Source organism: Rhipicephalus microplus, chromosome 1, assembly GCF_043290135.1.
Source record: "Rhipicephalus microplus isolate Deutch F79 chromosome 1, USDA_Rmic, whole genome shotgun sequence".
NCBI classification, from domain to species: Eukaryota; Metazoa; Arthropoda; class Arachnida; order Ixodida; family Ixodidae; genus Rhipicephalus; species Rhipicephalus microplus.
The window spans coordinates 153,274,988-153,302,843 of NC_134700.1; the positions used below are offsets into that span (position 1 = coordinate 153,274,988).

Genomic DNA, 27,856 nt, shown 5'->3' on the forward strand with positions numbered 1-27,856 from the left:
TGTGGATGAGGATGAAGTCCTCATTGAAAACAGCCCGGCATGCTACAATGAACAATGACTTGAAATTGGCATGGTCACGCATGGTAAAAAAAATCTAGCAGCCCTTCGAATGCTTGAAAGGGTATCATTCAATATTACTTTGTTAAAGCATGTTCTTGCGCTCGTGGGACGTTATCTTGATTTGGGGCCGCAACAGTTGTTTACTCGTTCACCGTACAGTTGCCGACTAAGAAGACTGGACATAATGCTGCAGCCTTGGAATCACATTGCCAGGATCTTCTGTAGAAGCAGAATTCTGTTGTACATGTCCAACTTCTTCTTCCTCGAAGCATTGCCTCCGTCGAAGGAAGCCATCTGATTGCGCAGCTCTTCTTCCAATTTCTCGTTGACGTATTCAAGAGCAATCTCCTCGTGGGACACCTGGGAGGAGAAGTCGTAGTCGTAGAAAGAGAGCATTTGACTGATCTTTAGACATTATCGTACGTTATCAAGCACCAAGACGCTAGCACATGGACAGATGTTTGGTTCTCGCTAATGTTCACAATAACAGCGGTGTTTGAATGTCCTACCATAGTGATTGTGCGGAACTGCTTAGACCTGAACCTATGGCGACAATTTTATTTTAGAAATGAGTGGGGTGAAGGGGGGGGGGGTAGCTATGCTTACATATACATACATATAGATACTTGTAAATGCCTCAGCCTGTTATGAGAAGTACCAAAGTGGCACCATTTCACAAAATAACGTTGGTATTATTGCTGTGTTGTCAAAGACTTCTGAGTACTTGTACAAAAATCTAGCGGTTAAAAAAATCAAATAAAAGCTGGGATCCGCCTTCTGTCATACTAAAAAAAGAAGCTTTCCCCACGTTGTCCTTGTTTTAAAGACGATAGTCTTTCTTGGGGACCTTCAACGCAAAATTTTGGTCTGTCAGTCAGTCTGTCTGTCTGTACATTTGACTGTTGGTCTGCCCTTAACGGTATACCTAAAAGGCACCAGAAGATACCCCAAACAGCTGATCCCATCCGCAACGCCCCCAAAATTTCTCAAGGTTCAGCATTCATACTTTTGTGATTGTCAATTCAAAAGCAATTATTCAGGATATCTGAGGCACCATAACAACACGTCAATATTTTGCATGCGTGTCTTTTTACTAGAAAAGGCATACATAAGTTTTTCTAAGGACCGTAGCGTTTATCACGCTGCACTGACTATGCAACGCTTGCACGCAAAAGTATTTCCAACGCTTTGCTAAGACCACACGGTGGTGGCACCTACTCATCGCCTTGCGTTCTACACCTTATCAACTCAGAGACGGGCGCGCACGCTGCGCGCTCCGTTTCCCAGGATAACTGCCAGATAGCGCTCATGTCTCACGTGAGACGTGACTTGATATGCTCGTTCGCCTCCACTGCACGCTCGAGTCACTCTAACGCAGCACCTCCTGAATACCATTCACCGATTTTCTTGTGCAGAACACCAAATAAACGTTTTGTTCCCTCTATTCAGACGCAAGACTATTGTCTTTCGACGACATTGGCAGTGTAACAAGGAGATACGACGTCATTTTTTTCTTGACCCTCTGTTTGTATGAAAGCCCTTCTGATACCATATTTGAAGGTGGTCAGCTGTGTGCCTGCTCATCTCCAACTGAAGCTCATCAATATTAGCAACGTGAAGCTGCTGATTTCAGGTGAATCGGTAAAATCGAATTTTTGTGGGGCGGATATTTATTTTCCTAAACTCAGTTGGAAATGCGGCTCGAAAAGGGTTAGTAAATGAAGCTTCATAAATGGACAGAACTTTATGCCACAACAAAATAATTCAAAGTGTAGCGAACAAACTTTCTTTGAGCCGGCATTTCTCCGAGCTGCCTCGTCACTATACCTTGAACGTTTGGAGAATTTTATTGGAGCTGTAGAGAACTATGCGAACGACGACGATGCAGCAAGAAACGGCAAACCACAGCGTTGGTGCACACTCATGACCCGAGTTTGAGCTTGTGTTGTATTTTCGGCCTGTTGACGTTCCTCGCTCTTCTGGCGTTCCTGGGCCGTCCAGTAGGTCTCTACGTAAATAAACTACGTGACATCTGGTGGAGGTGTTTGGACTCCTGTACAAACCTGGAACTTCGCTCCTGTAAGCTTGTCTCTCTACGCGACAGGAACATGGCCACCGAGACGCCTCTCCAGGTGGGACCTTTGATCGTCCATGTCACTTGTGGCGCCGTGTATCCTCAACGAGATCCTCCTATCTTCACAGACTCCACTGAGTCGGGCGTCGAAGATTGGTTGGCGAGGTACGACAAAGTCGGCGCAAGTAACAAATGGGACGACCCAAGTAAGCTGGGCTACGTCATGTTCTTTCTTGCGGACAACGCGCAACGGTGGTCTAATAACCACGCAGCTGACTTTCCCACGTGGTCTGCATTCAATAAATCTATTACGGACGTCTTTGGACGACCTGCGGCACGCAAGCTTCAAGCCGAGCACCTTTTACGTCACCGTGAACAGACACCAGGCGAGACCTACACGGGCTACATTGAAAATGTGTTGCATCTATGCAACCGCGTCAACTCTACCATGCCTGAGGAAAAAAAAACAGGCACATTTTGAAAGGCAATGACGACGACGCCTTTCAGATGTTGCTCGCGAGAAATCGCCCCACAATTGCTGTGCTCGTTTCCCTCTGTCAGAGCTTCGATGAGTTGCGTAGGCAGCGCGCAATTGCTCGTCAAGCCCTCACGACGCCAGGCACGCTCGCAAACTTGCACCTAGCTGCCCATCCTACCGATCAGCAGCCGCAGCTTTCGACAATCAAGGACTTCGTCCACGAAGAGGTAGCGCGCCAGCTGTCACTTCTGCCACTGACACATGAGCCCGCGCAAGCTTTGGCACCGGACCTTCAACACGCCATTCGGACGCAAGTCGCTGAGACCCTTCCACCGATGCATCAGCAATCACCTGTCACTGCGCCTCTCACGTACGCCGCCGTCGCTGCTCGGCCTACGCAACCGCGTATGCCGTATGCTCGACCTGTCACGCCACCCTATGTCGTACCTACGATTCCAATTGCTGCGCTGTATCCCAACGCGAGATCTTCAGCTCAATTTTACCGTCGCTTAGAAGCTTGGAGGACGCCGAATAATAGGCCCATCTGTTTCGCCTGTGGTATCGCTAGACACGTCGCCCGCCACTGTCGCTGAGATCCTCCTCCAGTTGATACCGTGGGCAGGCCAATAGCGTCTAGGACGCCATCAAGGTACACCACTGACGGTCATCGACCCTACGCAAACCATCGGTCACCTTCGCGCCGACGACGCTCCCTGTTATCTATGCGTCGCCGACCTACTACAGAAGATGGAAACTGATCGCTGCATGCAGATCCGGAGGCGACAGCTGCATATCATTCGAACTGCTTAAGGCCTCCATCTTTCTCGCCGCAAAACGTTATCGACGTCAATGTTGAGGGGACCGCCGCACAAGCGCTTATCGACACAGGAGCCGCCGTTTCCATAATCTGTGAGACCTTATGTCGCAAGTTGAAAAAGGTGACGATGCCTCTTTCGGGCCTGATGCTCCCCACGGCCAACTCACAGTGCATAGAACCTACAGCTGTGTGCGCTGCATGTGTCATTATCCAAGGTCAATTTAATGCCATTGGATTTTTTGTGCTGGCATCATGCTCCCCCGAAGTCATTCTTGGATGGGACTTTCTTTCGCGTCATCAGGCCATCATAGATTGCTCACAAGCAGAAGTTGCCCTTACACCGCCACCAACCTCTTGTTTGGTAGATTCTCTTTCTGAAGCATACAAAGTTGTCGTTGTTGCACATACGGAAATAGCACCGAGAACATCCACCCTTGTAGTCCTGGCATGTACGGCCGCTCCTGCCGGAACTGTTTTGTTCACTCCATCTGACGTATTTACCCGCCACCGTAGCCTACATCTGCCCTTTGGCATACTCACCGTGGAATCGGGTGCTACCATCATGCTCGTTGCGAACTCGCTATCGTTGCCAGTTACCTTATTTCGCGGAGAATGTTTGGGTAACATACAAGACGTCCACCTCTTGTGCCCTCTGGAGTTTGCCGAACACCCACCTCACCTCCAGCTCAATGCTATGACGACACTTGTGGCCACACTGCCTGCGCCAAACTCATTCCAGCCATCTGTTGCCGCTGAGCTATCGCCGACACAAAGAAGCGAACTCTTGTCCCTTCTTCGAGAGTTCCGTTCTGCCTTCGATTGCGCTCAACCATTTTTGGGTCGCACAGCGAACATCACGCACCACATTGACACCGGTACTCATGCTCCCTTACTCCAACGACCGTATGGAGTTTCAGCGGAAGAGCGCCGTATTATCAACGAACAAGTCGACGATATGCTCAAGCGTGGTGTCATCCAGCCATCGAGAACCCTTGGTCGTCACCTGTTGTACTTGTGCGCATGACGGATGGGTCTATCCGATTCTGTGTCGACTACCGCCGGCTCAATAAGATAACTCGGAAGGATGTGTACCCGTTGCCACACATCGATGGTGCTCTCGATTGCTTGCAAAAAGCAGAATATTTCTCCTCTTTGGAGTTACGCTCAGGATATTGGCAAGTTCCAATGGCTGATCCTGACCGATCAAAGACTGCATTTGTAACACCTGATGGGCTGTATGAGTTTAACGTCATGCCGTTTGGACTCTGCAACGCCCCAGCTACCTTCGAATGGATGATGGACACCATCCTTCGCGGCTACAAGTGGAACACGTGCCTCTGCTACCTAGACGACATCGTCGTTTTTTTCTCGCGACTTTTCGACTCCCCTTGTTCGTCTTCGTGCTATTCTCACGTGTCTCCCCTCTGCTGGCCTTCAACTTAACATCAAGAAGTGCCATTTTGCCGCATGTCAGCTCACTATATTGGGTCACGTCGTCTGCAAAGATTGTGTTCTCCCGGATCCGGCAAAACTCCGCGCCGTTCCCGACTATCCGAAGCCCAATTCCATCAAGACGCTTCGAAGATTTATCGGCCTGTGCTCATACTTTCGTCGATTTGTGTGCAACTTCTCTTCCATCATCGCACCTCTTACTAACCTGTTGACAACTTCCAATGGAATTTCTGCTTGGTCAAAAGAGTGCGACGAATTCTTCACCGCACTTCAGCAGTTATTATCATCACCTCCGATACTACGTCATTTTGACCCCTGTGCGCCTATGGAGGTCTACACCGACGCCAGTGGTGTCGGTCTTGGTGCTGTATTGGCTCAACGAAAACCAGGATACCAGGAATACGTGGTCGCTTACGCGAGTCGAACCCTCAAGAAAGCCGAGTGTAATTATTCCGTCATGGAGAAAGAGTGCCTCGCAATTTTCTGAACTTTGACGAAGTTCTGCCCATACCTCTATGACCGCCCTTTCGAAGTCATCACGGACCACCACGCTCTATGCTGGCTATCATCGCTCAAAGACCCATCGGGGCGCCATGGTCGTTGGGCGCTTCGCCTACAGGAATGCGACGTTCGTGTTGTATACCGATTCGGCCTCAAGCACTCCGACGCTGCTATCCCGCTCGCCACTACCGGCTGACCCAACCTCCTCGTCAGCTTCTTTAACTGTCATAACACCAATCGACTTCACAGGTATGGCATCGGAACAATGCAAAGATGTGTGGATTTCCCAACTCCTCGTCTTTCTGATTGATCTGTCAGCTAATTTGGTCTCAAGAACTATCCGCCGTCAAGCCACACATTTCGCTATGCGAGACGACCTCCTCTATCGGCGGAATTACACGTCTGAAGGTCGGAGGTGGCTCTTAGTGATACCCAACCACATGCGTTCGGAAATCTGTACAGCCTTCCACAACAACCCGCAAAGCGCTCACGGCAGCGCTCTCAAAATGTACAACCGTCTACGTCAGCGCTACTACTGGCGCGGCATGTACACATTTGTTCGCAAGTACGCACGTGCTTGTACTGAATGCCAGCGACGTAAAGCCCCACCTCAACGCCCTGCCGGTACACTTCAGCCTCTGCCTTGTCCAGCGCGTCCATTCGACCGCGTCGGTATCGACTTATACGGACCACTTCCCACGTCATCTTCTCGAAATAGGTGGATAATTGTCGGCGTGGACCACCTCACGCATTACGCCGAGACGGCAGTTCTACCCGCAGCAACAGCGAGGGAAGTTGCGTTTTTCATCTTGTGCAACTTTGTTCTTCGTCATGGTGCTCCCGCGAAGTTTTTGAGCGACCGGGGGTGAGTTTTCTTGTCTCACGCCATTCAAGCCTTGCTCGCTCAGTGCAACATGGTTCATTGCATGACGACAGCATATCCCCCGCAGACGATTTATTCGCCCTCTCGGTGATATGTTGACGATGTACACAGATTCAGACCAGACAAATTGGGACACTGTCCTTTCATTCGTCATGTATGAGTATAACAACGCTACGCACGCGACAACAGGTTTTTCCTCTTTCTTTCTGTTGTACAGACGCGAACCATCGTGCACGCTGGGCAGTATCCTCCCATACACGCCCGACTTCTCTGAGTAAACTGCAATTTCTGATGTTGCCAGGTACGCAGAAGATTGCAGACTATTGGCCCGTTCACTGACAACCGAGGACCAAGGCCACCAGAAGCTACGGCATGACACCGACCGACATCTCTCTACTTTCACGACTGATAATCTCGTTTGGCTCTGGATTCCACCGAGCACTCTTGGCCATTCGTCGAAATTACTGGCTTGATACCACGGGCCCTACCACATTCTCGCCCGTACGTCACCAGTCAATTATGAGATTGAGCCTTTGACACACTCTCATGACTTACGCCGTTGTGGCCGAGAAATTGTGCATGTGAGTCGCCTGAAGACATATTACAACCCCGCTATAGTGACTAAGCCTTAAGTCGCCAGGTTGGCTACGCTAATCACCGGGGGCCATTGTAGGGAACTATTCGAATGACGACGAAGCAGCAAGAAACGGCAAGCCACAGCGTTGGTGCACACGCGCTACCCGAGCTTGCGCTTGTTTTGTATTTCCGCCCTGTTGACGTTCCTCACTCTTCTGGCGTTCCTTGGCCTTCCAGTAGGTCTGTACGTAAATAAACTACGTGACAGAGCTAATAAATGGTTTTCATGGGTGAACAAAAGTGCACTGCGGCCCCCTTTTACTTAATTTTTAAGAAAACAGTTGACCTACGTAGTGTTGAAAGCTGCTGTCTAGCCTAATTGTTCAGATGAATTTCATCGTAGATGGTCAAGTTCTCATTTTATCCGTAATGATAGCTTTGTAGTGTATTGTACTCGTTAAAAGCTGTCGTGCTTATTGATTCGAACAACTGAATTCTCGCGGCTCTTTTAACACCATTACACCCTTCCGAGTGCACCGACACATTTGGTGTACAGGTTCTTGTGATTTGGAACATCTGTCAAGTAATTGATGGTTTCAAATAATGAATCACCGCCCCCCCCCCCTCAAAAAAAACCCGCATGATGTAAATCGTAAGCAAGCGGTTCCCTATCAGCCAATCACGAATTTAATAAGAAAGCCCAGTTCTCAGTGTCTGTAAATGTGGCATCAAAATACGAAGGACGGCCAAACAAATAAAGAACGCAATGTTTTCTCATCAGTCATATGGTGGCAAGTCGCATGAAATGACGGCTTTGCACCCGAATCGGCATTTTTCCGTTTTTGCTTCAAAGAATGAATGACACTTAAAATTATTTTCCAGCCTTTGAAAAGTTTTTGACAAGGGTTCGCCAGGTGTTTTATCAACCTGGCGAACCTTCACCCTCACTCTTACGTGACAATAGTATATGTGAACGACTATCTGCATTTATGTGTGACAGCCTTGTAGCATTTACGTAGGTCAATTGGAAAAGCCTGAAATGCTTATGAATGGTGCCGTACTGGAGGGCTCTGGAAATTTCACCATCTGGTGGTCCTTCACGTGCACTGACTTTGCACAGTGTATACGGGCCTCAAGCCCATCGCCTCCATCGAAACGTGACTGCAACAACAGCAAAACTTCGGCGACTATCTATCTATTTATCCATCTATCTATCTATCTATCTATTTATCTATCTATCTATCTATCTGTCGGTCTGTCTGTCTGTCACAATCTGTCGGTCTGTCTGTCGGTCTGTCGGTCTGTCTGTCTGTCTGTCTGTCTGTCTCCTACAACTTTGGCTCTCCTGGCTGTTCGATAATTCTATCTATACCAAAGTTGGTAGGGCACAGCATGAGTGTATGACGAGAATAAGTGACAAGTCATAACATGAAAATCATCACATGTATGTCATGAATGTAATGATTTACTCTTCATGGCCTGGTTGCTTTTGCAGTGGTTTAGTTCAGATGACATATTGCAAAACCGATGTGGTATGATAACACCGCATGCCGAACACAAGCGACAGACCCTGCCATGGAAATCATGACATGCATTTCATGTAAGCCATGAGTATACAGGCAACGCTCACGGTGCGCTCATGGTCGTTTCCCCAGCTTTACAAATACAGAATTCGGTATATGTAAATGAATAATGAATGGATAACGAAGGTATGTGGCTTGTGCAAACATGATTATTATGAGATGCGTGTCGGGTAAGAACAAGACTTTACATGCCACGCTCATGATGCACTCGCAACCGTTCCGATAGCGTTACATATACCGAATTTCGTATTACGTGATGCGAACGGAAGACGAAGGTAAATGATCCGCCCAAACATAATATACATGACATGGAACTCATGCACGACGTAAATTACGTCCGCCTTGTAACGTTGTGCTGATTTTAATGTGACAATTTAACCTTCATCCGTGCTTCGCATATCATTGATTTCCACTGTACTTGGTATCTGCCAATTTTTTTCTTGTTTGTACGTTTCGACAGTGCTGTTGGCGAATCGACATGGCAAAGGAAGTCTTAAACAGAGGGAACAACATTGTGTGACCATCTATAGGATAGACGGGAATAATGATTGAACTACCATGCATCAGAGAGAAGGCACTGATGTGGCGCACTTCTTTGCAGAAAACAGGACTTGATGGCTAGCGAAGCATTAATGCGGGTGACTCACCAACGCGCAAAGAGACTGTGGAGATAATGATATGAAACATACCTCTGGAACGACTGGACATTGTGACATGACGCTAGGTGGCTGCGGAGAAACGGTGTTTGATGGCTGCAATGAAACAGCCTTGGGTGGCTGTTGCAAAGTAGCGCAGACTAGCTGCGGTAAGAAGAACCCGGATGGCTGCAGCAAACTGGCATTAGGTGGCTGTGGCAAAACGATGTTTCGCGGCTGCGTCGCAGTGGTGTTCACAGGCTGCGGCGAACCGGAGCCTAGCAGCTGCCCAGCAAAGCCCAACTGCTGCTGGGCACGTCTGACACTTGAGGCTGGACACGCACCTTGCTGCAATCGAAAGAGACACTTCTATAGGCTGTACATCTCTTCGCGAAATTTTTGCTTGGTGAAAGGGCACTACAACCACTACAGGACGACAACGTACACTACGTAACCAAGAGAAAATGGACCGTCTACCCGAAATTAACCCTTAATGGGGTGCAAAGCAGCAGTGGTGCGCACAGCGTTGACCCGGTTGAATCGGGCATCGACGCGGGGGCTGTGTTAAGAATGAAGTGTCGCGACATCCTACTACGTTCATGACTGTGGCGGCATTGCGTAGCATGATCCTGACTGGAGCCATCCGAGTGCCAGGACATGAAGCAGATGAAGCACACCCAAGCGTGTCGGCGCTTGCGTTTTATACCCTCCGTCTTCTTAAGATTCCCTTTGAGGGAAGACGTCCTGGTCCCTCCAATAGTATCGTCCTCCTCCACTCTGCACCCGAAGAGGAAGTCGAACCTACTCCTAAGAGTTTCCTAAAAGGTTCTTGGTCCGCGAGCCGATGGCCCAGCAAAACTCACCGCACCACCTCTGTAGTTGAAGCTGCTCTGGAATGTCTCTCCACAGGGGACGACGATTTCCGGTAGAGACCGGTAAGGCCGCGGCACAACTACTGGAAGAATGGTTTCAGTTGAAACTTAATGCAGCGTTTACTCGAGTAAACGTTTGTTTAAAACGCAAAGACATGGGAGGCGGGTTTGGATTTTTTATATGGACACTGAAGAAGTTTTAAATTTGCTAATTTATTGCCAATTCGGTATCTGTGTTCTCTCACAACGAAACTACGTAGGTTTTTTTCGCGATGTTCGATTAAATAACGGCGTTATAAGCGACCAAACATTGAACGAGGAAACGCTGCCCCGGAACACGCGCGCGCAGGGGCGTAGCACGGGAGAGATGTACACGTGGAGAGGTGACGTCATCGTCAGGGTCTAGCCGCCGCCCGGCAGGCAACTTTGCGCCGGGCCGTCAGTCAGCGGAGCATTTTTACTTCGCGGTTGGGCCTTGTTTCTGCTGCGATCTGCTACCTGGCGAAGCTTCAGTTCTTCCAGTTCGTAGGAATTCCTCGCCATAGCACCGTTCTCTTCTTCTGATTAGAGATTTTCGCCATTCGACATTGCCTAGTTGTGTTTGTGCAAGGTTCAAGTGAACACTTGATGATGCCGAGTTATTGCGCGGCATAGGGGACGCTGCAGTTAAAGAAAATAGTTCAAACCTACGAGATGAAATGCGCTGTGGCAGTCGTGAATCTGCCGAATTTCGAGGCAGCAGCAGCACTCCTTTTTCCCCATTTGCACGCAGTGCGTGCCTGAGCACCTATGGGAAAAACACATGTGTAAAGATATCGGTACGCATAATCGACATCAGCTATTTCACACGACAGTCGCTTGCTTCTAGCGCAGCTAATATACCGTTTGTATTTTAACACATCATCACCGTAGTACTGGGCAGAATTTAGAAAAAGCGATGGTATTAGAAACAACAGAACGGCAATATATGAGTCAAACTACTTTTGCGCGATTTTCAGCGCAGTTAAGAGCACTTATCACAGCTGTGGGAAGAGCTGCACATTCCTTGTTCTTTTTTTTTCGCGGTAGCATACTGACTCATCGAGCGCCCCTTGCCCGCTGTGAAGTACGATACTGACTGCATTAACAACGTAACACTCATGACTGTGAACTATTCATAAATCTCTTCACTTACGGTAGCTGTTTCACTTACGGTAGCTGCAGGAAGACGCCAATCACTTTAGAGAAATCAGAGCCCGATCGGGCATAATCGCGATCACCAGTGCATCGGGTGCAATACAGGTTCATTTACATGCTGTTTACAAGCGTATTTTACTCGTTCATTTCGGATGGCACAAAATTCGTTGTTTTTAATCACTTGTTGTACACAAGCAGCAATTCCGCGAAGATGTGCGCCTACGTTATACGCTTGCTGCTACCGGTGCCTTCAAGTATTTGTTTTTGTAACACCATATCAAAAGCAGGCATCGCGTCAGCTAATCGTCAAAGAATATTTTCTCACTGTCCCTCTGTTTTAGAAGGAAACCGCCACTGTTTCACTTCTTTCTTAATAAATCATTGCCTTCGCCTACAGCAACCCGCTGATAGGGTTAGTGAGGCCAAGAGCGCTTTGACTGACGAATCACTGGCTGCCTGGAGAATGTTTATTTTAAATGCAAATGCATTTAAAGTCGGGAGAAGGCTGCTGCTTTCTCACGGTGTAATTGTACACACTCAGGAAAAAGAGCGATTAGCCTGTCCACTTGCGTGGTAGAATCTCTTCGAACACTTGCTGAATTTCCGCAGCATTTAATTCATGCTGTACAGCTGTGAGGCTGCTGTGAACGAGCGTGGATGTGCAGGGGGAGCAAGCGTACCAAGGTTGATGTTCGGCATACCCGGTGAGTACCGAGGTGATGGGAAAGGGGAGCGAGTAGACGTCTCCTGCAATGCGATAGCATCGGTTGCCAATTCTGTTGCCTGCAAATCAGCTTGCAGTTTATATACGAGCTGCTGCAAGCGGATCTCTTTCTTACGGCGCCCACTGCAGTTCCACTGCCATTTGGTCAGTGTGAAGACACGCCATGATTGAGCCGTTGAAAGTTTGGGGCCCGCCTGCGCGCGTGGCAGGTCGGCCGAATGTGGGCGGATGCTCGCGACAATCGAGGCGTCCATCGATTTCGGCGGTTGTGGTCTCCGTGTAGTTTTTGGGAGCATTCAGTGAACTATTAGTGGCCTCTGTACACTCTGCAGAGTGTTCAAGGAGGTGTTCGTGTCTGCAACGGCATGTTGCAGAGTGTTCAAACGGACTTCGAATTTCGCGTCTGAGGTCATGAGAGCCGCAGGTACTGCTTTATAGACCACCGAAGTGACGTCGGTTTCGGTATGAAGCGACACGGTGGAGGTGTTTGCTTTGCGCTTATCCGCGGGCTGCGATTGTGGCTGGAATGGGGAAAAGACAGCCTCCATCGGTTGCGTCGTGGTCGTGACTGATTGCGCGAAAGCTTTATGTACTTTGCTTCCAATGAATGGATACATTGTGTAATATTTCTCAACTGGGACAATAATTTAGAGAGCTGAGGCTGCTGCGAACAAAGATCTTCCTTAAGTGAGGAGTTCTTCCTGACCAACTCTCTCACCTGTGGATCTTGCGACGACATCGGTGACGCTTTGGGTGAATCTGGGCGTCTTTGGGCCCAGGCAAGCTTTTTGGGACCAGGCACAGACGAAGACTGTGACGATCCCTTGGACGAACCAGGGGAGGAGGAGAGAGGTGACATCAATTTGAGGGGGCTAGTAGAACGCAATCGATACTTGGACTGTGACTTGGACCAGGGCCTCTACCAGGTCCGGCCACTGGTGCGAGATTCAAAGTGGAGTGTCTGTTGCTGCTGCTGCGGCTGACCGAGAGATGGGTATGGCTACTCTTGGGACGGTGAGTGATTGCTGCGAAAGGTCGATGGCTGCTGCGGGGGTCGTCAGATGCTTACGCCGATGCGTTGCCGGACGGGGTATATTTCTTAACGAAACGGTATTTGCATTTTGAACTGTTCGTTGAGTGACCGCCCTTACAAACAAAGTGGGCGTGGCATGTCAGTTGGGTACCCTATGGGGTCGGTGTGTGGTCCTCGTCACAATGCGCACAGTAGTTGCGTTCTAGTTAAGTGAAACGTCAATTTAGTGATCCACCTTGCGGTAGTTAAAGCATTGTTCTACTCTTGAGTAGACGGGGTGGAGGCAAATGTAGACGATCCATCTGGGCAAACAGTCTTCTAGCATGGCGACGAGTATCTGGTTGATCTCTTCCATGCGGTGGGCATCCACAACAGACATGGCTGGGTAGCTCAATTGCAAGTCCTTCAAGATTTCCGCATCATTAAAGCTGTCATAGGCGTTGAACATGATGCTACGAAATGCATGATTGTGCGGTGGGGCGTAAACTGGAAACTCGGTGGTCCGGGCTCCGATCTGCAGTGGCGTAATGCGAAGGTAGGCTTGTGCTTGGAACAATTCATGCGCACTGAGGGTGAAGGTGTTGTTTGTGGGGTGAACCCGCACTTTGTCGCGGGACGCTGTTGGCTGGTCCGGTAACAACGCAGCCTTCAGCAGGGCTTCGTACAGTTGGCATGGCGGCAGCTTCGTAAGGTCAACGGGCGCCTTTGGCCATCCCACGATGTTTGTGGCGTTGGGCGGCATCCTAGGTAGTGGACCGCGCCTTCGCGCGGGCGGCGGGCGCGGTTTCAGGCCGTTATGTCGTGGCGTCGCTTGCTGGGCGTCGTTCAGGTGCGGCGTCGCTTGGCGCAGCACGAGGCATCGCTTCTTCTGGGCGCGAAAACCGGGCGATGGCTGCCAAGAGCCATCCAACCCTTCTTCTGCCAAAATCGTAATTCCTTCAACCATGTACTCTATGTCGGGGATGACCGGGCACCGCAAAAACGTGTGGCTAAATGTTAAAGCACTGTCATATTCTATGAATCATTTGAGAATCTTTCATAGCATTTAGTGTTCGCCTCTTCCTTGGTATATTATCTGCTAGATGGACATAGTTGTCCGGGTTTTGTGACCGTTTGTACGTTGTTTTTGGTTTTAGTGGCGAAGGGTGCATTGTATTGACTTTTTCGAAACATTGTGGAATAAACACGCCTGTCACAGCCTCACCAATGCGTCTACGAGCCACCTAATGGGCTCATTTTTCTTGCCAAACAAAGTGAAGCAGAGTACTTTAAGGTATTGCTTAGTGTGTAAGACACACTGCGAGAAGTTCGAGAGCTGATACACAACACAGAATACGACACAGATACAAAACACAGAATGAAAGGTCATGAGTCTAGGGTGCGTGCATTGAACAGCTGTAACCTATAGGCACCGTTAGGTCGAGTTTTCCTGTCTGACTGCAGGCTACAGCGCCAGAATTCATAGCCTACCGAGTAAAAAAAAGCAACCTTGAGATGGCGTTGGTGAAAATGTAACGCGACGCGCACGTCTCACGCCCTGCATCTGTCGGCGGATTGTGGCCGGAATACCTGGGGGACGCACATATGCGTCTCTATTCTGCATGCCCCTAACTTTGATTGATTGTTTGATTGATTGATTGATTGATTGATTGATTGATTGATTGATTGATTGATTGATTGATTGATTGATTGATTGATATCTGGGGTTTAACGTCCTAAAACCACCATACGATTATGAGAGACGCCGTAGTGGAGGGCTCCGGAAATTTCGACCACCTGGGGTTCTTTACCGTGCACCCAAATCTGAGCACACGCGCCTACAGCCTTTTTGCTTCCATCGAAAATGCAGCCGCCGCAGCCGGTATTCAATTCCGCGACCTGCCGGTCAGCAGCTGAGTACCTTAGCCACTAGACCACCACGGCGGGGTGCCCCTAACTTTGAGACGGGGCAGTGTGAGCAATGCAGCTCTTTCTGGCCAGTGTGCGATAGTTACCGACTAGTCCAAGAAAATGTTAATTGAAGGTGTTATCGCAGCTGGCGGAGAAGGTAGTTTTCTGCTGCCAGAAACTCCAACGGCTAAGGTCGCTATATAAATAAAGATGAGAGAGTAGAAGTCTAAAACCTTCTCACCACCGAAGCGACAACTTTGTATTTCTTTCATGTTGTTTGAGTACCACACGTTTTGACACAAAAAACTCTGTATGACGCAGTGGTGGAGCCAAAGGGGGTGTCTGGGGAGTTCAAACCCTGCCCAAAATGTTTCGTCTAGCCCCCCCCCCCCCCCCCTCCCTATCTACAACTTAGCCAAATTATCTTTTTAGTCGCTTCACGCTGACATGATTAAAAAAACGTAAGCACTGCTACTATCAATATATTATTCCTCGACGCCTCTACAATGAATAATGCCTGCATACGGAAAAACATTTCATGTTATTTATCAATGCTTAGCCCTCTATGAGATTTTGGGCAGGAATCTCGGCGGCGAGTGTTTCAAGTTGGCTCGGCGACGGAATAATGCTTCAGCGGTGGTCATACTTGTACCCACCGAAACAGATCGCGCCGGTGTTGATCACTACGATAGTTTTCAATAAGCAGAGGTTCGTTTTGATGAAAAAATCCTGACACAGTTCGAAGGTCTGAGAGGCCACGTTCAAGCATATTACAGTACGACTCTTCGTACGTGTCCTAAGATATACTCAAGCCAGGCAATAACATCGCTATTGAACTTTCGCACGTTCTGCTAACATCTAAACACTCATGCACGCACGCACACACGTGCACACACACACACACATATATATATATATATATATATATATATATATATATATATATATATATATATATATATATATATATTGTTTGGCATCAGAGAGCGATGCCAAACAATCTTTCATTTGTTGTAATAGCTCTCAGGTACAAATTTAGGAGGCGTCTCAGTGATGAAAAAAAGCGTTCTGGTTCAGCTACGGTCACTGGCAGAGTTCAAAGAATCTTTAGAAGATGGCACACGTTTGGGAAGAATACCTCTGGGCAATTGCCAACCGCTTGCATCACATACATGCTCAGCGTTTCTCGCTTCTTTCGCTTCCATTTCGCAGCCCATACTGCTAACTCCCCTTTCAAAGTGCGATAATGTCCGAGTACACGTCAGCAAACTTCTCGGCAGGGGGAAGAGTGGCAGATTCGAGAATATTTTGTCGCAGAAGTGATGAAAGCATCTTAAAGTGTACCGATGCCTTTTAAAGCGCAAATTTAACTGGTCTATTAATCATAGAAGGTCAGATAGAAGGTCAGAAATACTGAAAGCCTAAAGTGCTCTTCAACGCTAGCCAATGGCACGTATACTTCGATGAAGCTGCATACCTGTGACAAGCGGCATCCTACGTTTCGTCAGTTGTCAAGTGTGTACTGAAAGCACCGTTGCCTTTCGGGAATTAATCAAGCGTTATACCGTACGGCGTTTCGGCGTGACCATCGAGTCTTACAGAAGGGTGCCTATCGACCAGGGACACGAGCTACCGGGCAATGCGTGTAGGCAGTGTATTTCAAAGGGGTGGCTTCGCATTGCTAGGAAGCAACGCGCTCAGCGAAGTACGGGCGGTGACCCTGAATGCGAGAAACGAGAACTGTAGCAACGATACATGTCGGCTGATAAACTTCTGCCTTAAACACCAGCTCACGTTTTTGGCCTAGCGGAAACATTTGCAGGTATACATTTCCTCCGCTTCCCTTCAGGTGCCGGTAAGGTCGCGCTCACCCAGTATCTTACTCTGCGTGCGAGATGTCTCACGTTTGCGATTGCACCCCTACGGAAGGTTGGTAGTTTGTCGCGTTGTAATGAAATACCACACACGTGAAGGAACGCGAAGGAGTTAATGGCAGCAGTGAAATTCCAGTGACTCGCATTAGAACGCCCGAAACTGACAACCAACAGGCATGGACGGTGCACAGTAAAGCGCATACGTATACTCGTGTTGCATGCGCTGGAAGTTATTGTCGGAGTTCGCGTGTTCTGGGAAATTTATTATGGTGTATTATGCTCTAACAACTATGGAGTTCATTTCTCCATCACTGTTGAACCGATCACTAACAATTTTGTGGGGTTTGAGGATGCTGCTGTTCACGTCGGTGTAAGTGCTGGAAACATGAATGCACGTATGATGCGTGGTGAAGTATTTTGTACAGTTCTAAATATGTTGACGTAAAAGTAAAGTTCGGCTGCACGCCTACAACCAACGGAAGACACCTTGCCACAAAGCTATCGTTTCAGGAAGGCGAGTGACAAAAGCTACGAAAAAAAACGAGAACATTCCGCGTTTTTTTGCGCCTATTCAAGTGTTTTGCCGCATATAAGCAGCCACCAAGTTAGTTTTATGTGAGTAGGCATAGTTCGGTCACACGTGAACTTTTATTTGAGACCAAATGAACATTCCTCATCAATGATTACTTTGCCCTCGCAGATTGCAAAATAAAACCTCCACGATTGGAATACTTCATTGCTATGAAAAGTCACAGTGCAACTGAAAGTCTGCCCAAAAATTAACGTGTGCAAAATTGTGTTGCCAACTTGCCAACGCGCAGCATACCTTACAAAAAAATACTTATTACGTATCGCAATCATGCTTGGATGTGAGCATCAAAGCAAAAAGAAAAATGTTGACTAAAAGCTATCACTGCATCAGGGCTGCTTGACAGAGTAACATACACAAGATTCCCATAAGTATGAAGTCACAGACATCGGCAGTAATAAATTAGCTCAGCAAAGTAAGCGACACTAAACTGTAATTATGTTTGTACAAAAGCATGCTGCATATACCTCTCATTCTTTGTTGTAAGAGGACCCCTCCTTGACCTGCGAAACGCACTTCACCCCGACTAGGACTACGCCATATACGCGTAACAGAGATCACTGATTAACGGATGTCTTCTCCGACGGGGCGCGTCATCGCAATAATGTAATGCGTTTTGGAAGACTAGTCCATTCAATGGTGCCACGAGAGACCGTTGCTCCAAACGGTCACCCTACCTGTCGTTTAGTGTATTTAGTATTTCTTACAGTACTGCCCCGCCTCCGTGGTCTAAGGGCGAACGTAATCGGCTGCTGACGCGCGGGTCTCGGGATCAAAGACCGGCAGCCGAGGCTGCATTTTCGATGGAGGCGAAAATGCTGTAGGCCCTTGGGCTCAGATTTGGGTACACGTTGAAGAACCTCAGATGGTCTACATTTGTGGAGCCCTCCACTACGTCGTCTCTCATAATCATATGGTGTTTTTGGGACGTTATATCCCACATCTCGATCAATCATTCTTAGAGTACTTTTACTTACTCTCTTCGCCACCATACGCATGAGGAGCAGGAGAATCGCACGACTTGATATACATGTACGCCATCTGTTTAAACTACCGCCGATAGTGACGTCACAGAGGAAAGCTGATGCCTGTGCCCCCGTCAGGTCGGTGTGACCCCCCCCCCCCCCCCCACGAAAAACATTTGTGGCTGCTCCCTTGGTATGAAGCCACCTGACACTCGTTGGCTAACCATCGTGGTTATAGGTGGCTTGCGGAGACGGCATCGTAATGGCGGACGCCATAGCAGACGACGCGGTTGTCTCCACCCTCCAAGGCAGTTGAAGGGGACGCGTGCATCGAGGAACGCTACGTTTCGTTAAGTTTCATCGCAGACAAGCGAACCGAAAGAGTGTTTCCACTCTAAGTGCAGTCGAGCGTTGCGAGTGGTGGAAAGGGCGAAGAGAGAGAGAAGTGTGCTGCGAGCGGGCGGAGGAGCAACGCCACCGAGACTGACTCAAGGCCGGGGGGCTCCCGCGGGGCCGTGAATATACGTCATCAGTAAGGGGCCCAGTCCCACGTCTCCGCTAGATGGCGTTGGTCCCCTGAGCGGCGGGGCCTCGGCAGCCTCGGCGCGGCGGGCACGTTTGGACGCGCTGTGAGCGTTCGTGGCGCGGAGGCACGTTGCTGCTTGGATATTCGTTTCTGTGCGTAGTTGGGCAACGGCGAGTTACCTAAGTGTTAATCGCGTGTTATGTGTGGCGAACAGGCTCGTGCAGAGTTAGAATCAGCACCGAAATGCCAGGAAAGTGTTGTGTGCCACGGTGCAACGGCAATTACAAGACAGGCCCCAAGGTGCACATTTTTTTCGTTCCCTCAAGCCGATGAAGCAAGACAAGCGTGGATACGTGCCATTCAACGTGAAAACCTGGTCGTGTCAGCGAATGCCAGGGTAAGAAATTTTGAAGGCTTTATAATTTTTTCATGGAGGTTGCTCCTACCGTTGCGTGGCGAGCCTTGTAGTTTGTAGCACGTTACGCCTAAACGCGTCACGCAAAGCCCTCAATGTACTGTTGCTGCTACGAGGTAGCCGTACTGATGCTAGGATATGTTTCGTTTGTTTAGGTGTGCGAACGTCACTTTAAAGCCGAAGACATCGTTCGGGAAACAAGCTATATTGACCAAGCCACCGACCGCACAGTGACCGCACCGCTCTCACGTTTGCGGATTCGAGCTGAGGCAGTACCGACGGTATTCCCTGATTGCCCAAGCTACCTGTTTATAGAAAGCTCTAGAAGAGAGGACCCAGAGAGCAAGCGAATGCGCTTAGAGGCCGCTTCCCTTAAAAAAGTGCTCGCCGAGCCAATTCTCACTGCCAAAAAAGAGGAAGAAGCAGATAAGCTTTGCGATTTGAAAGATATCGCAAACTTCGTTCGAGGCAAGAAGCTGACGCTTTGGCATGTCATCGAATGCAGTGACCACGTCATTTTGGCTCACATTTGTAAGGATGACGCTCCTTGGATTAAGTACTCTGTTGTCGTATTCGGTGAGCAAGGCCCCTCAAGCCGTTTCAAAAAATCACTGGCAAATGATTTCGTGTTTCCGCACCCATCAGATCCCCACAGGCCATTGCTCTTCGTCATCGACCCAGTGCATTTACTGAAGTGCGTGCGCAACAACTGGTTAAAAGAAAATGACTAGTGTTTCTGGTTACCTCAGTTCGAACCAAGCACAACGGGGCAGCGGCGCATGCAGTATGCGTATTTCAAAACAGTTAAAGACGCATATAATTTAGAGAGTGAGCAGTTAATCCGGTACGGCTACACTTTGTCCAGAAAAGCTGTTTCCCCAACAGACATCGAGAAACAGGATGTTAAACCTGCTTTGCAGGTATTCAGCGAGTATGGACCGAATGCACTTGGAGTCATTGGAGCCAAGCACAACCTGAAGCACTACGAAGAAACCGCCAGTCTCATTGATGTAATAGTGAGATGGTGGAAGGTTGTCAACGTAAAGACTCCTTTCAATGGACGGAGACTAAGGGATGACTTGCAAAAGCCAGTCTGCCCTTCTTCATTCGACCCCAAGGTTTCCTTCTTCAACGATTTTTTGGACTGGTTGGAGGAGTGGAGGAAAGGAGAGCGGATGCCTTTAAGTTGTCTGATGAGACACATGGGGCTCTTATTCAGACGACTCGGGCGTTCATTGAAATCTGCGCATATTGATTTGAGGAGCTCAAGATGTCCTTTGTGCTTCTTGGGAAGTTCCAAACAGACCTTTTAGAAGAACGTTTTGGTTGTTACCGACGACTGGCTGGCTCGCAGTATCATTTGTCCGTAAGACAGATTTACGAGTGCGAGAACAAGTTGCTACTGCAAACCACACTACCACAAACCAGCACGGCATCCGCAATCGACCACGACGAAAATCAAAATTGGGAAGAGCTCCAAACGCAGGCAGCAGTGCCAAATGGAAAATTCAACGTTGTGGTGACCCAGGAGGTGCTATCAAAACTGAAGGATGTCATTCCAGTGGTTACCTATGTTGCTGGTTACTCGGTGCAGATCGCTGTGAAGAGGTTAAAATGTGACAAATGCAGAGAGCTCCTCACAATTGACAAGACTGTCCCAGTTTCTCCGGAAAACCGCATGTACAGTCTTGTCAAAGAAATTGACAGGGGAGGGCTGGTTTACCCAGCAATGCCAGCTGTGAATGCAGTGGCCCATAATTACGTTGTTGTGGAAGAGCTTTCCAAATGTGCCGAATTTTTAAAAGATCATTAACCAACGTCAAGTGACCACAGAACTAGCACTGCAACTGCTCAGCGACGAGGAGCCTTCAGATTTCGACGTCTGTGAAAAGGGACACGCAAGTGAAGTGGTGCTCAAATATATATTGTGGTGCAGCACGAACATTCTGCTGAAAAACTTTTGCCGGCGATTGAACAACAAAGTTTCGGACCCGGACAACAAGTCTAAGAAGCGGAAGTTGGAAACTCTAACAAATGAATAAAACGGCGATGGGTGTAAATATGAGTGGTCTCCTTTGTCTTTTCCTTCCTAATTTTATTCAGTATATTACAAGTGTAGTACTTAGATTTAGGTGCACGTTAAAGAACCCCAGGTGGTCGAAATTTCCGGAGCCCTCCACTACGGCGTCTCTCATAATCATATCTTGGTTTTGGGACGTTAAACCCCAGATATATATAAGTATATTACACGTGTAGCAGCAAAAAAAGTCAGCCAAGCGCACAACTTATGCCCTCCGTAATGCCCTTTGGCGCCCTTAGGGTGTCTGAATGATTAATATAAGGACTTCTGTTCAAGCGTTCCCCCGCTTCCGTCGGCCCCATCCCGGCTACGTCATAGAGGCAGCCCCCCGGCCTGGAAAGAATTCCCTCTAGGTGGTGTTGGGAGGAGCCGACAGCTGCTGCGGCGGGCGTGGTGGAGAGCGTGATACAGGTGAGGGACAGAGTAACGTCAGCACGCACCTGCAAGTGGAGCATGACGTCAATGCGCAGCTAAGGCGTGACCTACTTGGCACCGCCCCAGGTTGGCGACAGGAACACGTTGTAGTGCGTACGTACATATGGACGTACGTACATATGGCGTTACACAACGTGAGCCAAAGAGCTGCTTCGCATTTAAAACGTAAAAGTACGTACGGCTGGAAAAGCTGAGGTGAGGACTATGGTTTGGCCCGACTGCGGATGTTCATCATACAGCTGGGAAGCTCCCCTTCTTTTGAGTGAAGGCCTTTGGGAGTTTATGCCCTGCGGTAGAAACAGTGTTAATGTACACTACTTTGAAGTAAGCTTAGGTGTCATTCTGCGCAGCCCGGCCCGGCAGTGATCTTCACAATATCATGAATCACAGAAGAATGAGATAAATATGCTGTTTTACCTCTGTGACAGCAACATGGTGAACCATGATGTTGCCTGATTGCAGCTGCAAAAAGAGCGATGGCGGCAAGATCCCCCTTTCACTGGGCAAGATAGTGGCATCAGGGGGAGCCGGACGGATGCCATTGCGTCCACCTCTGTTGTTAGATGCTGTAGCTGATGTCCTTCTGTTGGCAGCACGTCTGGATGTCCTCCTCCGAGCTGGGTTCATTAGTGGCTGAGGTGTGCGGACTCTCCTCCGAAAGTTGTCACGAACGAAGATCAGGCGTTCGCGAGCTTGTGCTTCTCTCGGCGTTGACAACCCACCCACACGTCGGCCTGTTGTGAAGAACTTGTTTAAGCATCGTCCTGTTGCGCCACACAAATACGCGATCATGGTTAATTTAGCATGCTGCAAGTCTGACCCCTAGTTCACACAGAAATGTTTGCTTTCTACAGCGAGCGAAATTCTCCTGCCGCCGAAACGCAGCGTCGCTCACACTGGACGCGCCCCGTGCTGCCAAACTTCATATACCACAGGCCAACCGCCGAATGGATGCGTTGTCACCCGGTTGTTGTCGCGGCTCGAAAACGCCACTACGATAACTGGTGGTCTAGACTTTGATAGTTCTCGTACGCAGGAAGACAGAAAAAGCAGCACTGCTTACTTTGCTGACAGGTCAATGTCTTGTAACGCATGAATGCAGAAAAAACCGCCGACGCCAGCGGCGTTACTGTTTTTTTGTTGTTGTTTTTTTTTGCTCTGCAAAACCACGACATGCTCGGCCACGCCAATGACAAGCTTGGTCACCTTTTCCACAAAATAGGGACGTGATGTAGGCGTAAAGTGGGTTAAACTCCCGTTGATTACAGCATTCAGTTACGTGCACTGCGACATCACAAGTTAGTAGGGGTTGGCCGCCATTTTTTTAAACTCCTTGACTAGCGTTACTATTGGTCCGAAGGAACTCAATCGGCGGCAGACGCCGCAAAAATCAGTCTGAGAGCGATAGGCGTGGAGAGGGCCTTTTTGGCGGATGTAACCGCCACCGAATAGGATTCGGTACACTTTCGGCAGATTTCAGGGGCACGATCACACTGAGCTTTTCCGGCCGCCGAAAGTGCGCCGAATTCGATTAGGCACTGGCGAGATCCGCGAAAGGGCCTTGTCTGCGCCGATCGCTCTCAGACCGATGTTTGCAGCGTCTGCCACCTAATCGGTCACAGCAGACCAATGGGAGCACTTGTCAACAAATTTTGAAAAGTGGTGGCCAAGCATTACTCACTTGTTATGTTGCGGTGCCCTTAACCCACTCTGTGCTACTTCAGGTCCCTATTTCGTGAAAGCGGTGGCCGAGATTGTCACGGTCTTGTAGAGCAAGACGAACCCTGCTACGCCGCTGGCATCAGTGGTTTTTTTCTGCTCTTCATGCAGCGACTTGCCAGCAAGGTAAGCAGTACTGCTTCTTCTTGCTGCCGGCGTACAAAGATCAACGAAGTATAGACCACCGGATAGTGAAGAGGCGTTTGCGAGAAGCGACAACAACCGGGTGGCAACGCGTCCATCTCGCGTTGGCCCCGTCGTAGATGGCATATTCAGCGGCGTGAGGCGCGAGTAGTGCGAACGACGCTGTGTTCGCACTGCTCGCGACGCTGCGTTTGCGCCGAATCCTGTTCGGCGGTGGTGACTCCTAGTTCACACTGAAGCATCCGCTTCAGCGGATGCTTCAGTGTTAATCACGATTCACCGCCGCCGAATAGGAGGATTCCGCCCAATTTCGGTGGCCGGAACGCTCAGTGTGAACGCGCTCTAAGAATTGCGGGCCACAAATGCACTAGCTGTTGGGCTCCTACCACTTCGTATGACAGCAGGCCGTACAATAAGTTACGCCTTGTGCACTTTGCACGATGCGTTTGCACACTACTCACGTTGGGGACTTGGGACCTGGCGAGAAGAGTGCATCGACCTTCACTGTCAACGTTTCACAAGCCACGTGCAATCACGATGATGACCCTTGCTCGCATGGCACGTGCCCTCACTTGTGTAGGAGTCAAGTATCATGGTATTTTAAGGCACTACAGTGACAGCTGAAATTGGCTGCTGAAAGGTGAATATTTCTTCATCAGTCAAACCTGATGAAGTGACGATTCCATGTTCTGCATATATGTCTAATAAAGAAAAAACGAAACGTTATGGGCCATTTCCCCGCAGGGAACTTGGATGTTATGCAAAGCAGCAGCGGTGCGCATGGTGTTTATTTCAGTTTAAACGGGCGTAGATGCGGGTGCTGGCAGAACAGTTAGAAGCTAAACTCGGTGTTTCGTTTACAAAAGTAAACGTTCTTTTGAAATGCAGGAACAAGCAGGATTTTGAACAACCAACTGAACAATCTACCACATTCATACTGTCAATCAGATAATATAGAAATGCTCAGACTATAACCAACCACTATAGATAGCCTTCATCGATTACGAGAAGGCGTTTGATTCAATAGAAGTATCAGCCGTCATGCAGACACTGCGAAATCAGGGCGTCGATGAAGTATACATAAACATCCTGCAAGAAATCTACAGGGGATCAACTGCTACCAACTGCTTCATAAAGAAAGCAACAGAATACCAATCAAGAAGGGTGTAAGGCAAGGGGAAACAATCTCCCCAATGCCGTTAACCGCGTGTTTACAGGAGGTTTTCAGAAGCCTAGAATGAGGACAGTTAGGGATAAGAGTCAATGAAGAGTACCTTAGTAACATACGCTTTGCCGATGACATTGCATTGCTCAGTAACTCAGGGGACGAATTGCAACTCATGATTACGGAGTTAGGCAAAGAGAGCAGAAAGGTGGGTCTTAAAATTAATCTGCATAAAACGAAAGTAATGTACAACAACCTCGGAAAAGAGCAGCGCTTCGAGATAGGTAATAGTACACTTCAAGTTGTAAAAGAGTATGATCACTTGGGACAGGTAATAACCGCGGAGCCGAACCACGAGATTGAAGTTACTATAGAAGAATAAGATTGGGGTGGAGCACATTTGGCAAGCACTCTAAAATTATGACAGGTAGATTGCCACTATCCCTCAAGAGGAAGGTATATAACAGCTGTATCTTTCTGGTACTTAGCTACGGATAATCCTCGGCGCATTCACTGCTAGGTGATTAAAAAAAACCTAGGTGGCGCTCATCTCTTGCTTGATTATTGCTAGGCAACAGCGAAGAAGGTTTCTTGTGGATAGTTGGACGTTTTACCTCTTGATTTACCTGCTTCGCTGTTCTTGACAGACTTAATTGCTGTTAAAGATGATCAATGGTTACCGAAGCATGGTCACACAGGATCGATACGTTACCCGGGCTTATACGGAAGTGCTGCTTGCAAGGGAGTTGACCATGTTCACTACCCGAACTCCACTTCGAGCACTGTTAGTTTTGTTTCGAAATACTTTAATAATGGAGGCCCGAAGACGTGTGCCCTTGCGCACGCGGGTCACTCCAACGACGGGAAAGTCAAGTCGCGACCTAGCGCCACGTAGTGTTGTCCTCCGAACAGCCCAAATGTTGTGATTGTACGCCTAGACTTCTCAGGGTGAAGCCCTACTTGCTGGCCAAAGCTGTATCAGTTATTGCCATCTTTATATTTGAAATTGCGGCATGATCTCATGGCTGCGTGACTACGCTGCACATGAGGACCAAAATCGCGAATCATGATCAGCGACTTTTCAAGAAGGACGCCCTTATGTGCACTAATGTGTAGTTATTTTTCAATCTGTCGACAAGCTGTAGACAAGCTGTCAAAAGACAACACGTATTCGCCGCTGCTCAGATCGTATCTGGCAATAAATGAAATATAGTAAATAGTTTATTTTACAGTGAAGCTGTATTGCACTAGGTCCTGACAAATTGTCTTTGCGGACAAAAATGGGCCGTCATACGTTTTTTTTCTTCTTTGGAAACAATTAAGATGACTCATTATGTACTACAGGATTTGATTTTGTGACCTCGGAGGGCAACTGTTGATGAAGCATTATGCTTTTAAGAGACACAGCAGTGTCTTTGAGTGTATGCTTAATCGCTTAAAACTATGAATAACAATAACATATACATTTACTATAGCAACATCAACTCACCTTATCCACCATGCTTCCACTCGTTTTCATCTCGTTTTCATCTTCTAAGCAGTGTAATGGCTCCAAATGTTTTGTTTAATGACTTCTCCAACTAACGCTTTCTCGGAGGGTGGTGGTGATGGTTGTAACCGTTTATTCTGCTGTTAAATGCAAAGAGGTTGTTAGAGAAACCAGCTGCAAATGGGTCAGCTCCCTTATAGCACTAGGTGGAGTCCCTGGTCAGGGACCCCATTAGTCATGGGCGCTGTTCTGAAACGTCGGACCATTGCTTGCGGGGCCGGGAGGTCCTGGCAGTCGTGCAATGCTGCCTTCTGCAGCCCTTTCGGGTTGAGTTAGAGTTCGAGAGTGAAGAAGAATTAAGCTGGCTTGCCCATACCACGTGGTTGGTGTCAGTCACATCCGCAGAGTATTGGCAGAGGCCTGAAAAGGAAGAGCCAAAATGATTAATAATTATTCGGAACTGTAGCGTATGTATACATGGAGAAGAATGATCTCGACGGCATTTTTGAGTCCACTTCTGAACGCAGAATAGTGGCTGTGGGCATTCCTATATGAATAATTAGCTTTTTAAAACACAGGAAAGGAGCGTTCCCCTCTACATCAAAGGAGTTATCGGGGGGCGATGTACACTGACCCGGGAAATCAGCGCGCGGGTGGCAGCATGTGCTGCCTCATTCCTTCCAAACCCCAAATTGCCAGGAATTCAAACCAGTGAGCGAGCTAGTAGAGGGGTGACCGGCCCACGGACATGATTTCAGAATTTAAACAAATAGAGGTGAGATTCGTTTAAGTTCAAGTTTTCGGCATGCTTCCCTGCAATCTGATATTGTGATTTTAAAAGCCCCATGTGAGATGGCTGGGGCTATGGCCAACTCTCCAGCATAGGTGCCTCGAAGAATGGACCACCCACATGGACTACTGTGGTTGTATACCAAACCCTCTGGTAAGGGCCGGTAATGTCCATGTAAAATGTTTTGTTTAGAGGCGTATTGGGGACGGAGGGCAAGAGCGTGCGCCTCCCGGAGGCCAACGACGTGCGACTAGCGGGACATATTGGTGGGAAGGAATCGAACATGGATCAGTACATTTTCAATGTTAGGGCATGCGTATCATGCTCTGTCGTCGAATTCGTGCCTGATGTGTAGGAGACCTAGGAGTCGTCTGCCTGGCGGGTCTGCACGAGGTGGACGTTAGGGTTTGTCAAGTGAAGTTTCCGGAGATCAGGAGAAAGTTTTACCACTCTCCCCCCTCTCCCTCCCCAGGGTAAGGAGTCTTGCACTGAAAGTGGAAATAGGTTGAATCGAGGGCTAGCTTGATTGTTTCGCGGGCGGTGACCTCCGAAGAATCATCATGCTTTCGTAATTGTAGGCACGGAGTCGTATATAATATGTCACAAAATAGTGACAAGAGCATGTGAGAGATGAAGCGCACTCTTGCTTTCGTAACATTGCAGATACCATCGTGTCTGCGATCTTAGCGTGGGTCTTGTTGTACCCAATCTTGGTAAGCGGCATTTTAACCACACATTCGTCTTGCGCAGGGCGTGAAAAGTCGAGGAGACCGTAAAGTGAAGCAGCGCGCAACAATGGTTTACCATATTTTGCCAAAAGTAGAGAGCATAACGTGAGGTGACTGGAACTTTTTTGTTAAATATTTGGTGGTGTAATATAAGGGCACGGTAAGGATTTAATGGCACGTTGC

General features: G+C 48.5%; 2 protein-coding genes across 4 annotated transcripts in view; one reads left to right on the top strand and one right to left on the bottom strand.

The window, feature by feature from the left end:
- Positions 1–38: 38 nt before the first annotated feature.
- LOC142800920 (uncharacterized) lies at positions 39–27,821 on the bottom strand. Of its 2 annotated transcripts, XM_075887511.1 has the most exons (5): positions 23,963–27,821; positions 22,056–22,372; positions 21,818–21,925; positions 9,114–9,407; positions 39–420 (listed from the first exon to the last, which is right to left on the bottom strand). In XM_075887511.1, the coding sequence occupies exons 1-5, from the start codon at positions 23,994–23,996 to the stop codon at positions 262–264; spliced, it is 912 nt and encodes a 303-aa protein (XP_075743626.1). In that variant the 5' UTR covers positions 23,997–27,821; the 3' UTR covers positions 39–261. The 2 variants fall into 2 exon arrangements, with proteins under 2 accessions (XP_075743626.1, XP_075743625.1); XM_075887510.1 differs by lacking the exon at positions 23,963–27,821 and having other exon boundaries at positions 22,056–22,917.
- The window catches only part of PAN2 (PAN2-PAN3 deadenylation complex catalytic subunit PAN2), a 159,630-nt gene continuing 150,564 nt past the window's right edge, over positions 18,791–27,856 (top strand). For both annotated transcript variants that reach the window (XM_075887506.1, XM_075887507.1), the window contains exon 1: positions 18,791–19,105. In XM_075887506.1, coding sequence (XP_075743621.1) covers positions 18,908–19,105 — 198 coding nt within the window. In that variant the 5' untranslated portion in view covers positions 18,791–18,907. The remainder of the gene's footprint in view (positions 19,106–27,856) is intronic.